General features: G+C 42.1%; 1 protein-coding gene across 4 annotated transcripts in view; it reads left to right on the top strand.

Annotated features, from left to right (window-relative positions):
* Positions 1-12,394, top strand: part of nfatc3a (nuclear factor of activated T cells 3a) — a 76,395-nt gene extending 64,001 nt beyond the window's left edge. For all 4 annotated transcript variants that reach the window (XM_029767901.1, XM_029767900.1, XM_029767903.1 and 1 more), the window contains exon 10: positions 11,319-12,394. In XM_029767901.1, coding sequence (XP_029623761.1) covers positions 11,319-11,377 — 59 coding nt within the window. In that variant the 3' untranslated portion in view covers positions 11,378-12,394. The remainder of the gene's footprint in view (positions 1-11,318) is intronic.
* The last annotated feature ends 905 nt before the right edge of the window (positions 12,395-13,299 follow it).

Here is a 13,299-nt window from a genome sequence, read left to right as displayed (position 1 = left end):
CCCTTACATTTTCATTATTTTATTCTCCTTTTAGAATAAAAAGAAGTTGCATTACATTACATTGTTGCATAGCATCCAGCTAACACGTGTTTTACAAAAATGCTTCTGTTTTATAACACTGTGTAAAAAGATACCTTCCAGCAGTCACTGAATTTTCCTGGGTGAAAGGATGTCTCATTGTAGTGATTGTATTTCATAAATAAGTCGCTCTGGATAAGAGCGTCTGCTAAATGACTAAAATGTAAAATGTAAAAAAATGTAAACCGGCAGTTGGGTTTTGTACACAGTTGGGTTGTTATTGAGTGGTCCTGACAGGAGGATTGGACATCATAGCAGCACAATAGACTAATGACTCTCGCACTAAAGACCTCGTCACAAATAGCTCATCCCCATCTGACACACACACACACACACACACACACACACACACACACACACACACACACACGCACACGCACACACACAAGTAAGGAGATTCATTCTTTGGGTTCACCTCGTTTGTATTGACTGAATGTTGCAACAGTGGGAATACTAGGAAAATAGTTTTATACCACATAGACCACAGCCGCTGTAATTACTGTGTGTGGAAGGCCCTTTCCATTCTGAAGAGGACTAATGTAACCTCTATTTACGGTGGTTTAACAAACTGACTGGAGAATGATGAGAATAACTCATTAACAGTGCCTCTTCACTTCAAGAACACTACAAATCCTAACTCGGCACAAGCCGTTTGAGAAACCTCCATTCCCCATTTAGTTTCTAATCTGCCATGCACAGCCACTTCTGCTTCTCTGCACCCTGGTCCCGCTCAGTCACGTATTCAAATAAACAGCAGTCAAATGGCCCATAGTTAATAAACAGCCTGGAGTGGCTGCGACTGAAAGTGTGTGTGCATCAGGAAGTGCTGTATTGTGTGCTAGCAGGGGCCAGACTAATTACACGGCCCATTATCAATAAGTCATGATTGAAAGGCCATCAGACACAAGTTCGCCAGCTGCATAATACACTGCATGTGTATGCCTACACACACTCATACACTCAGACTTAGTCGCACAGTTGTGTGTACGCACGCATAATCATAATCAGTATAACCTTAATTACTCACTCTCTATTTCTCTCTCACACTCTCCAACACACACGCACACACACACTCAAGTAAAAGTCTGGCTGCCTCAGTCAATTTCCCTCAGACAGTGTCGCTACAGGTAACTGCCAAAATAAAGGAAACACCACAAGCCAGAACAGCTTCAATGCGCTTTGGCATAGATTCTACAAGTGTCTGGAACTCTATTGGAGGGATGCGACACTATTTTTCCATGAGAAATTTGTTGATGGTGGGGGAAAAAACGTTCCCCCCACCAAACGTTCATCTGCTTTCAATATGCTTTGTATCCCTCATTTACTCAAGTGTTTCCTTTATTTTGGCAGTTACCTGTACATTCCAAGAAGAAAAGTGTGAGAAAAGTTGTTGTCTGGTTTAGTAAATCCCTGTCTGAGCGAGGCCTAGAAATAGCTTCTGTGCCATGCAGGCTCTGTAGGACACACAAACAAACACACACACAAAACACACACGCACACACACTGGCTCTGTAGGGCGTCATGAAGCAGTGAATGACTGAGCAGTGCAGTGCAGCAATGGGAGGTCAGAGCAGCACATGAAATATACCACAGAGCAGACCAGGGTTTATGTGTTTTTAAATATTTGTTATTTAAATAATTTTTTTGGTGTATTTGACTAATTTCAAATTATGTGGCCCGAATTAACTACCGTAATAAGCGCACCTGAATATAAGCCGCACCCACTGAATTTAAAAAAATATATTATTTTGAACATAAATAAGCCGCACATGTCTATAAGCCGCAGGTGCCTACCTTTGAAACAAATGAACTTTACACAGGCTTTAATGAAACACGGCTTGTAACAAAAATAAATAGGCTTTAACGAAACACGGCTTGTAACAAAAATAAATAGGCTTTAACGAAACACGGCTTGTAACAAAAAATAAAACATTTGCAGTAAGCTTTAGTTGTCTTTTTGCACTGAGTCAATTCCTCACGCTGCTGTTTCCAACGTCTTATCATCGACTCATTAAGACCAAGCTCCCGTGCAGCAGCTCTATTTCCTTTTCCAACAGCCAGATCAATCGCCTTCAATTTGAAAGCTGCATCATATGCATTTCTCCGTGTCTTTGCCATGATGAGGGTGACAAAATGACTACCGTAATCAGAATGATGGGAAGTTTGAGAGCGCTCGATTTAATCTAAACAGTAAACAAAAAAGTTGTTTGACCTTAACCCGTTCGGCAATTTCATTGGTCTAATGAAAGCTTCATGCCGCCAAAAAACTGAGCACGTCACAGAATGTGTTTTATTGGGAGAAAAAAAAATTGAAAGCATTAGCCGCGTCATTGTTTAAGCCGCGATGTTCAAAGCCTGGAAAAAAAGTTGCGGCTTATAGTCCGGAATTTACGGTACTTCTATTGGAAGTATTTGAAAGTATTTTCGGTAACACTTTATTTGGATAGTCCATATGTAGATGCTCTACAGACTATCAGTAACATTTCAACTAACTATCTACTAACCCTAGCTCTAACTTTAACCCTAAACTTAACCCTTACCTTAACCTTATTCTTAACCTAACCGTAACCTTAGCAAGCAGTTGTTTATCAACAGATGGTCATACTATCAACAAACTATCTGTAGAGCATCTACAGAGCGAAAATCCGGACTATCCAAATAAAGTCTGACCGTATTTTCAACTACTTATTTCAAATACTATATTAAAATAAGTCAGTGTATTTGAGTGTTTTCAAATAGTTTCCAAGTGTATTTCTAAATACATTCCAATATTCATCTACTTTTCTTTTCAAATAAAAAAGTACCTAAATACTTACATCTAAATGTCTTTGAAAGTGATTGAACTCTGGTCTACTAGACTATCTGTGTGTCTTTCTGTTAATGTATGTATGTATGTCTGTCTATCCGTCTGAGTTCTAGTAGTCTAACTAAGAGCAGGGTCAGTTAGTTACATGTCAGTCAGTGCTGATATGTACATTTTGATATGATAGTCATTCCCTGGTAGGATTTCAGTATACAGTAGTATCACCAGGGTTGCAACTTTCACTTGTCCCCCCCAGTTTTATCGTTGGAATGTGATTCAAAACGAGACAACTGTGTGCTTTAGGATCATGCAGACGCCTCTGAGCGGTCGGGTAGGCTGTTTTGGAGTGTTTATCCTACTATTTAAAAAAATAAAAAAAATATATATATATATTAGTTCCCCCCCCACTTCTAAAACCAAAGTTGCGCCCCTGAGTATCACTGTAGTATTGCCTGCATAGACTCGTGTCAGCACAAGTCTGTGTGTGTGTACCACCACGTCACAGTGTAAAACTGCTGTGGTGAGCTAACAGATGGCCTTGGTGACTGGTGACGTACGCCAGCGCAGGGGCCATGTAGTAGGGTGTGTGTGTGCGTGCATTAGGTCTACTGTGGGTGTGGGGGGGTCAGGAGTGGCACAGACTTACTGACAGATGGACAGACGAGTTGAGGATCCCAACTGGCAGTATGCACCCAAAAATGCATCCCCACTTCTCATACTCCTCCTATGCGAATTCTCATCTCCAATAAACAGGTTTATAACAAAGAGTATGTATTTATCAGTAAGAGGCAGGAGGAGGCAGTTCTTCTGCTAGAGCTAGCAGATGAAAGGAAACAGCTGTGTACAGGACCTCTGCTTCTTTATTGGTAGGTACAGTAGTCTAAATTTGGTTTAGTGTCCATATTTAGTGTCAATATATTTCCAATCTTCCTGAACAGTGTTAATGTGAGTGCACTGTTAACAGGGACAGTAATTGTACAGTAGTGTGTATGGCGTGCTGAAGGTGTGTGCAACCTTGCTCTCCCCCTTCCTCTCTTGTGTGAATGTGAGTGAACCCTCCTGTAAGGGTGATTACGGCCGTCATGGTGACAGACTGAACCACTTGTGGTGCCGACCCGTGTGTTTATCTAATTAATCAGCTGGCCCTGTGTTTGCACAGACAACACACACATACACAGTGCAGGGGGGGGGAGCGGAGGCTGTGTGTGTGACACGGCGTGCCTACATCTTTTGTTTGCTCTCCTGCTCGGGCCACAGCTGCCTCTCGCCGTGAGCACGGCATTCTGGGTTAATAATAGGCCGGGCCTGCTGCTCCCGCTCTTCTTGTGAGAGACAACGACATAGAGCAGGCACACACACTTATTTCTAGCGCTGTCATAGTGTCATAGTGTACACACACACACACACACACACAGAGAGAGAGAGACACAGGCACATAGTACACACAGTAAATGCACCCACCAAAAGCAGCCATATTCACGTCAGTACTATGAGTATGGCGCCACACATTGTAAACACTGTGCACACAGTAGTTAATCACATACTTTAGGCAGTTTTCTCAGGCACAACTCTATATACAAATACACGAGCAATGCCGCTTACAGAGCATGTGCACAGTCCCTGTTGACATAGCATAGCCAACAACACACAGACATAAACACACACACGTCTACATTTAAAACATGGGCTAATCTGGGTCTGTTACTAAGGCTCCTGAAACATAGCTTTCACCAGACTCCAATCCCCTCCATGAGGTAGGCCCTGTCCATCTCTACTACTACAGACCCAGGGATCCAACCTCTAGTCTACAGGTTGCACTACCACTAGACGGAAGTCACAGAACCCTGGCACCATGCTGCTGGTCAGTTTGGGTCAAGCAGGCCTCAGTCTCCAGAGTTCTGAGTTGTCCCCTACAGTGGAAACTCTCCTCTGGTGCTCTGTGGTTTAGTGGCTTTGTGGCTTGGTCCAAGTCCCAGCCCAGCCAGTGGCTGATTATAACTTCTAACCGAGCATGGCAGATAAATAGCACAACTCTTTATTCATGTGAGGAAAAAACAACAGCGGTAGGAAAATGCATCAGGCCTGGACCTAACCAAACTCAGCGAGTTAAACACAATCACAAACGCACACCGCCGGCCCTGGAAAAAGTGGGAACCGACTTTGTTTGTCATCTTTCCATACAATTAAAGACTTAGGAATGTAATGAAGGCAGAGGTATTGGCAGTGTAGCACCAGCACCGGGTGCTGGGTTCTGGGGTTCAGGTCCTGCCAGTGGGCCTTTCTCTCTGTGTGCAGACAGAGTGCCCGGGCAGGCCGGAGATCCTTGGTAATGTTGGAACTTAACATTGACCTTCAGCCAGGAAAACAGAAAGAAAATCCTTTTATTAGTGTTTACAGAGTCCAATATCAATGTTTTGAATATAATATTGTCTTGTTTGTATGCTAATGGTCTCATGTACCAGCTCGTGGGTTGTGTTATCGGTTAGCTTGTCTATCGTAGATGTCATTGTTGATTTGTGTTTCCTAACAGAGAGCCACTGTTATAGTTGATATCCCTATTAAACCCTGTAGTGTGCTTTGTGTGACAGCTGCTGTAAGGGGAGTGTATCTGTCAAGTGTCTCAGAGAACTGTTGAGTCACTCTGCCCTGCTCTAGTAAACAGTAAAGTGATGTGCATTGCCCCTCCACACACACACACACACACACACACACACACACACACACACACACACACACACACACACACACACACACACACACACACACTATAACACACTATAACACATCTCCACATGGCAGTCAGCTTACTGCAGTTATCCTCCATTCTAGTTATGTGGATGCAGGAATTCTTCTAACTTACTAAACTAGCCTCCGGTCCGATCTCTTAAAATGCCATTAGGTGCCAAGTCACTGTGAAATGCAGCAGACACATAGAATGTGTCATTATCTGATCCCTACTGCACATCCAGTGGTAGAAGTTTAGATGAATCTTCTGGTTGGCCATTCCGGATCCTATTGGCTTCCATTCCAACATTTTAGGACGGTCATTCTGGCTCCAATCCTGTTGGCTTCCACCTTGTAATTCACTCTTGTGGTCATCTGATGGCTTCCTGTGAGCAGACATTATAGGGGCCGGATCAAAAGACATGTGTCTTGTGAATCACTTACAATGTGAAATCCACAGATGATTCACAGAGATGAGTGACTTTGTTAAACTGCAGCAGTTCTAATGAGGCTATAGTGTTCTCACTGGAGTTCTACTGTTACTGTGATCTGTCTCTCTGGCAGCGTGTCAGACTAGAGTAACAGACTACAGAGCTACAGTTAAACAGGCAAAAAAGAGATAACCGATTGACTCAGAGATGTTAGCCTAGCAACCCTGGAACGTTTTTAGTCGTCTAGTTTCTGTTACTGAAACTGACCATATATTTCCAATGAAATATGATCATTAAGTGGACTTTTCCATTTGACTTGAACGTCTTATGCTTTCTCTTCTACCCGAGGCTCTCTGAAGATGTGTGCATGTCATTGCAAGTCTTCCTTTTGACCACTGAATCTTGGCTTGCCTGGCCCGTGCCTTGCACAAATGTTATCCATTGTAACATGTTTTCTTCATTTGGTAGAGTGGAGAGAACAATCACTCAGTCTTCTTGTTATTTTCTTAAGCTGGTTCTCTGTTGGAGCGCCCTGCATGCCCTTTTCTACTTCACACTTCAGTGTTGGTCTGTCAGGGAACGTTTTTTCAATCTGTCAGAGGGGAACCAGGGTGATTAGCTGTTTTCCATCCTAACTGATGACTTGTTTATCATAGAAAATCCACATCTGTTTGACTGTTTCACTTCTGTTTCTCATTTCAGAGATTATTTGAACAGATCTCTTTTAGACATGAAATGTATACATCTAGACATGACATTAAAAATCACTGTGTGATTCGAAACAAAGAAAAACAAAGGAAAAGAATTGGGGTCAGAAAGGACACACTATGTAGATTTACTAAGGGCAGTCTGTTTCTCCCCTATGACTGGGTTAGGTAAAGTGATTCATGTGAGTTTCCCCTTTGAGATAATGACATGACACACACTGAAAACCTTGTTTTGCCACCAATCAGTACACTGATGGACTTTGATCGAGGAGGGACTCTGTCTTTGACTGTAATTAGCCTAAGTCACAGTGATTGAAGGGTTCGTTCCCCACTACAGTACTGTCTGAGAGGTGACACCGGTCTGATGAGGAGGGAAGTCATGTTCATGGGCTGGTTTAGTCACACATTCAGTAAAGTGGACTAGCCCTAGGACCAGAGAGGTATGCCTTAGAAGCGAAATGACAGTTCACTGTATGAGGAGCAGTTCTCTGGCTTAATAGGGACCCCCCCCTCCTAGTCATATAAAGAGGATCTCCCTTCCAGAGGGTTAAAGAGACCCAGGGTTCTCTGTAGTAAGCTGGACTAAATCATCACATAAAAACAAGTCAATCTGAGACATTGGTTCAGGTATGAAACTACTGAAGTCAAGCACAATTTTAAAGATTTTTCCCATATCTACATCAGATTATAGGCCTAGTTGATCATATTTTATCTAACTGTCAGTCTTGTTAGAGGCCATTTTGAAACCTTACCAGTAGTCGATTAATAGGATATCTAATGCCCGTGTGAAAGTTTGCATCATTTTGTGTGTGATGTGTGTTCTGTGGAAAGTTTTCTAAACAGACACACAACTGCAGATAGACATTGTGCTTGAGACTTACATTAAACACATACAATAATGTGTCATTTTTAGTTGAACATTTCAGCTGGTGTGCTGTGTTTAGAACGTGGATACATTGTTGTAGACTGATGTTTTAGGTAAAGCTGTCTGTTGCAGTAAACCGAGAAATACAGTCTATGTGTGAAGATAGATAGCCGTGTGTGATGGGAGAGGAAGAACCATCCGCCCACGCCAACAGGATAGAGACAGTGGCTAGCCAGCCAGGCACAAAGGCCTGCCCCTCTCTCTGTCACATCAGCAGTAGTAGCAGCACACAGATCACACAAACAAACACAAATAAACACCTCTATTTCTATCATGGAACCACCAATAAGTTTTCACTGTTTTTTTAATGGTGGTCAACTAACAAGTACAGTTGAAGCTACAGTATTCATTGTCAATACTGTAAAATTATGTTTGAAATAGTTGTATTACTTTTTCTGAGACAAATTTATTTTGGGGGATTTTTGAGAATGTACCAGTTTTACAGGAGTGCAATGACTTTGAGACGTTGTAATTGTATTCAGATATATAGCTGATGATACTTAGGGATGGGGGTAACAGTTGATATATAGCTGATGATTCTTAGGGATGGGGATAACAGTTGATATATAGCTGATGATTCTTAGGGATGGGGGTAACCGTTGATATATAGCTGATGATTCTTAGGGATGGGGGTAACAGTTGATATATAGCTGATGATTCTTAGGGATGGGGGTAACAGTTGATATATAGCTGATGATTCTTAGGGATGGGGTAACAGTTGATATATAGCTGATGATTCTTAGGGATGGGGGTAACAGTTGATATATAGCTGATGATTCTTAGGGATGGGGTAACAGTTGATATATAGCTGATGATTCTTAGGGATGGGGGTAACAGTTGATATATAGCTGATGATTCTTAGGGATGGGGGTAACAGTTGATATATAGCTGATGATTCTTAGGGATGGGGTAACAGTTGATATATAGCTGATGATTCTTAGGGATGGGGGTAACAGTTGATATATAGCTGATGATTCTTAGGGATGGGGGGTAACAGTTGATATATAGCTGATGATTCTTAGGGATGGGGGTAACAGTTGATATATAGCTGATGATTCTTAGGGATGGGGTAACAGTTGATATATAGCTGATGATTCTTAGGGATGGGGGTAACAGTTGATATATAGCTGATGATTCTTAGGGATGGGGTAACAGTTGATATATAGATGATGATTCTTAGGGATGGGGGTAACAGTTGATATATAGCTGATGATTCTTAGGGATGGGGTAACAGTTGATATATAGCTGATGATTCTTAGGGATGGGGTAACAGTTGATATATAGCTGATGATTCTTAGGGATGGGGTAACAGTTGATATATAGCTGATGATTCTTAGGGATGGGGTAACAGTTGATATATAGCTGATGATTCTTAGGGATGGGGGTAACAGTTGATATATAGCTGATGATTCTTAGGGATGGGGGTAACCGTTGATATATAGCTGATGATTCTTAGGGATGGGGTAACAGTTGATATATAGCTGATGATTCTTAGGGATGGGGGTAACAGTTGATATATAGCTGATGATTCTTAGGGATGGGGTAACAGTTGATATATAGCTGATGATTCTTAGGGATGGGGGTAACAGTTGATATATAGCTGATGATTCTTAGGGATGGGGTAACAGTTGATATATAGATGATGATTCTTAGGGATGGGGGTAACCGTTGATATATAGCTGATGATTCTTAGGGATGGGGGTAACAGTTGATATATAGCTGATGATTCTTAGGGATGGGGTAACAGTTGATATATAGCTGATGATTCTTAGGGATGGGGGTAACAACTGGAATACAGAATATCAAGGCTTTTAATTAAATTGATGAAAAAGTATCATTCTTGATTTGTGTTAATGAATACATGTATTATTTAACCCCATACACAGCAAAATGTGGTTAAGAAAAATAAAGGGAAGATCTTAAGATGAGCAGGATGAATTAATTTGAACGGACTCCCTAATGTCTCGATAATACTCTGAATTGAATCTACACATGATTTGACTGTTCATTTTCCTCTCACTCCATCTACCAATAATATACCACATATATAAACACCCATATATAATATGACCCATATAAAGCAGATGCTGACTTGTCCATCAGACACGGTGGGCCATTAAATGTATGATTTCACAACAGACAGTTGCACAACAAGTGGCCAGTTGTAGGTAAGAGAAGAGGAATCCCCAAGCAGCAGGGCTGGTACTGTTACTGTGGTGTATGGACAGGTCTGCCTGAATACCTGCGTGTCGATCTGTCTTAATGTGTGTCAAACTGTCAGAGCTCAGAGGACTCACTCACCATCTCCTCGCTCTAAACCAGATAGTCAAACCCTCTCCTCTCTTTGCCCTCTGTCTCTCTGACCTGCCATGACTTTTGACACATATGTGCCACATCAGGAAATTAACGGTGTATGAATGCCACCACTGCTGCACAAATGCAAAGCTACCAGTCGCTGCTGTGTGGAAAATATCTTCACTTTTTCCATAAATACCAAACCAGGCTACGTATCCTCTCCTTTCACTCTCTATTTCTCTCTCTTCTCTTTCTCTCTATTTCTCTCCTCTTTCTCTCTTTTCTCTCTCTCCCCCCTCTCTTCTCTCCCTCTCTTCTATTTCTTCTCTTTCTCCCTCTCTTTCTCACCCTCCTTTTCGTTCCACAGGTACTGTAGTAAACCAGATGCAGCTTCAGTTTAGCGTGATATGGGGGTTAGAAGTTGATTTACTTTACGGCTGTGGTTTTTACAGGCTTCCCGCTGGTCCTCCCGCTGAGCCACGCTGGGCCCGGTGTGAGCTGAAAACAGCTTTGGCACCACTGTAACAATCAGGTCTCTGTTGGAGGCATCTCCAACATGCCCCACCGCCAGAGAGCGAGAGAGAAAACAACGTATTTATTTAATATCAGGCCTAGCTAGCTCTGCCTGGCGGAGTAATTACCTACAGCACTGTGCTTGAGTGCCTCTCTGGGGTCGACAACATGTGTTGTAACAATGGATTAGTTTTATACAGGCCCATTTACTACGCTCGCAAACCCACAATAATAGGCCAGAGGAAATGTACTCAAGCTCCATTAAGAGGTGGAAGAAATGAAGAAACGCAATAGAGAGCTGGTGCTCGCTAGGCCATTCAATAAATGGAGGATTATATTTATAGGAGTCGACATGTGGTGGTAAAGACTAAATATCTTGGACGCTGTCAAAGGTCAAATTTGACGGTAATGACACACGGCAGTGAATGGAATAGTTTCCCCTCGCTTTCTGGTTGTTGACGGTGGTTTTGTCATTCCAAAGCTGTGAGTTGAACCTCTGGGTCTTGTCAGTGTATGTATGATTGAGTTTTTCCCTCTGTCTCTCCACTGTGATATGCTGAAGCTGAACTTTTCTGTGTTCAGAGTAGTCTGTAAGTGAGCTGGGCAACATCGCCCTCTGCTGGTAAACATTTGTATTTTGTAACAGTCCGAATGCATTCAGGAACACAATTTAGATTTGATTTCTTGATAATATATGACAATCAATGTGTCCTCAAAAACTTTGGGTCAATTGAAGTTGAAGAAAGCGTTGCTAAGGTTTAGTAGCCTATAATAATAAACCCTCTGGACTGTGTTGTTCAGCTGTAGTGAACCTGTATCCTTCTCTCTCTTTGTGTTTCCAGTGAATGAGATCATCGGCAGAGACATGTCCCAGTCCCCTGGTGGCGGTGCCCAGTCGTAGCGCTGTCCTTGGCCAGGCCTCCACACACCCAGCTGGGCATAGCAGTGTCCTCACCAGCCCCAACACCACAGGACTTTACCTGCGTCTAGGCAGGACAGACTGGGCTGAGATTCCCCTTTACACTTCATGGACCTACCAGTCCACAAAAAGACCCTCCAGACACATATGAACAAACCTTTCATATACCCACATGACAGCAAAAGAGCTCAGATTCACCCACCTACACATGTATACATCAGATTATAAACAGGAGAACACCGCAGGGTGGTGACAAACTGTATGATTATTGGGGTCAGTGGCAGAAAGACGAGGAACATGTTCTCTGTTCAATTGACTTCGGGTTCATTTTTAGCATTAGATCTCAGGCCTGGGCTCAGATCCCCAGAGGTGATCACTGGTTTAGAGAGTGATCACCTCCTAAACGGATTCTATGCAGCTAAACTCTCTGCTCAGGGTGTCTGGTTGGAGTATGTAATATACCCTCTGAAGTCACAATGTTGCCCCTAACAGTGTAGTGCTCAGTGAGGAAAAATAGGATCCCTCAGTAGGAATAAAGAAGGGTTGAATACTGTACTCATGATTTTCTCACCAGCATAGACCTCGACGGTACAAACACCCCAGTTGTTTGAGTGATGTCACAACAGCACCCCCTGGGAGTGTAGAGATATTACTGCAGTCTCACTGCGACACCCCCCCATCACCCTAGTCCTTCTTTGTCTCTGGGTGCCTGGGAGCCCCTTCTCTTCTTCTCTGGTGCTGGACTGGGATCTGTAATATGCAACATTCCACACTTCTAGTGACCTTCCAGCCATGTAGATATAGTGCCTTCAGAAAGTATTCACACCCCTTGACTTTTTCCACATTTTGTTGTGGTACAGCCTGAATTTCAAATATATTAAATGTAGACGTTTTTGTCGCTGGCCTACACGCAATACCCGATAATGTCAAAGTGGACTTGTGTTTTCAGAATTGTTTATAAATTCATAAAAAATAAAAAGCTGAAATGTCTTGAGTGAATAAGTATTCAAACCCTTTGTTATGACAAGCCTAAATAAATTTAGGAGTAAAAATGAACTTAACAAGTCACATAAGTTGCATGGATTCAACCACAAAGACCAGGGAGTTTTTCCAATGCCTTGCAAAGAAGGGCACCTATTGGTAGATGGGTAAAAGAAAAGCAGACATTGAGCATATCCCTTTGAGCATGGAGAAGTTATTAATTATACTTTAGATGGTGTATCAATACACCCAATCACTACAAAGATACAGGCATCCTTCCTAACTCAGTTGCCAGAGACGAAGGAAACGGCTTAGGGATTTCACCATGAGGCCAATGGTGACTTTAAAACAGTTACAGAGTTTAATGGCTGTGATAGGAGAAAACAACAACATTGTAGTTATTCCACAATATTAACCTAATTGACAGAGTGAAAAGAAGGAAGCCTGTACAGAATACAAATATTCCAAGACATGCATCCTGTTTGCAACAAGGCACTAAAGTAATACTACAAAAAAAAATTGGCAAAGCAATTAACTTTTTGTACTGAATATAAAGCGTTATGTTTGGGGCAAATCCAATACAACAAATTACTGAGTACCACTCTCCATATTTTCAAGCATAGTGATGGCTGCATCATGTTATGTGTATGCTTGTCATCGATAAGGACTGGGGATTTTTTTTGGATAAAAAAATAAGCAGAATGGAGCACAGGCCAAATTCTAGAGGGAAATCTGGTTCATTCTGCTTTCCACCAGACACTGGGAGGTGAATTCACTTTTCAGCAGGACAATAACTTAAAACACAAGGCCAAATCTACACTGAAGTTGCTTACCAAGAAGACAGTGGATGTTCCTGAGTGGCCAAATTACTGAAAATGGTTGTCTAGCTATGATCAACAACCAATTTGACAGAGCTTGAAGAA

The sequence above is a fragment of the Salmo trutta genome, chromosome 12, assembly GCF_901001165.1.
Source record: "Salmo trutta chromosome 12, fSalTru1.1, whole genome shotgun sequence".
In the NCBI taxonomy this organism is placed as follows: Eukaryota; Metazoa; Chordata; class Actinopteri; order Salmoniformes; family Salmonidae; genus Salmo; species Salmo trutta.
The sequence above is the reverse complement of the archived record's forward strand: the minus strand, read 5'-3'. Positions and strand labels throughout refer to the sequence as shown.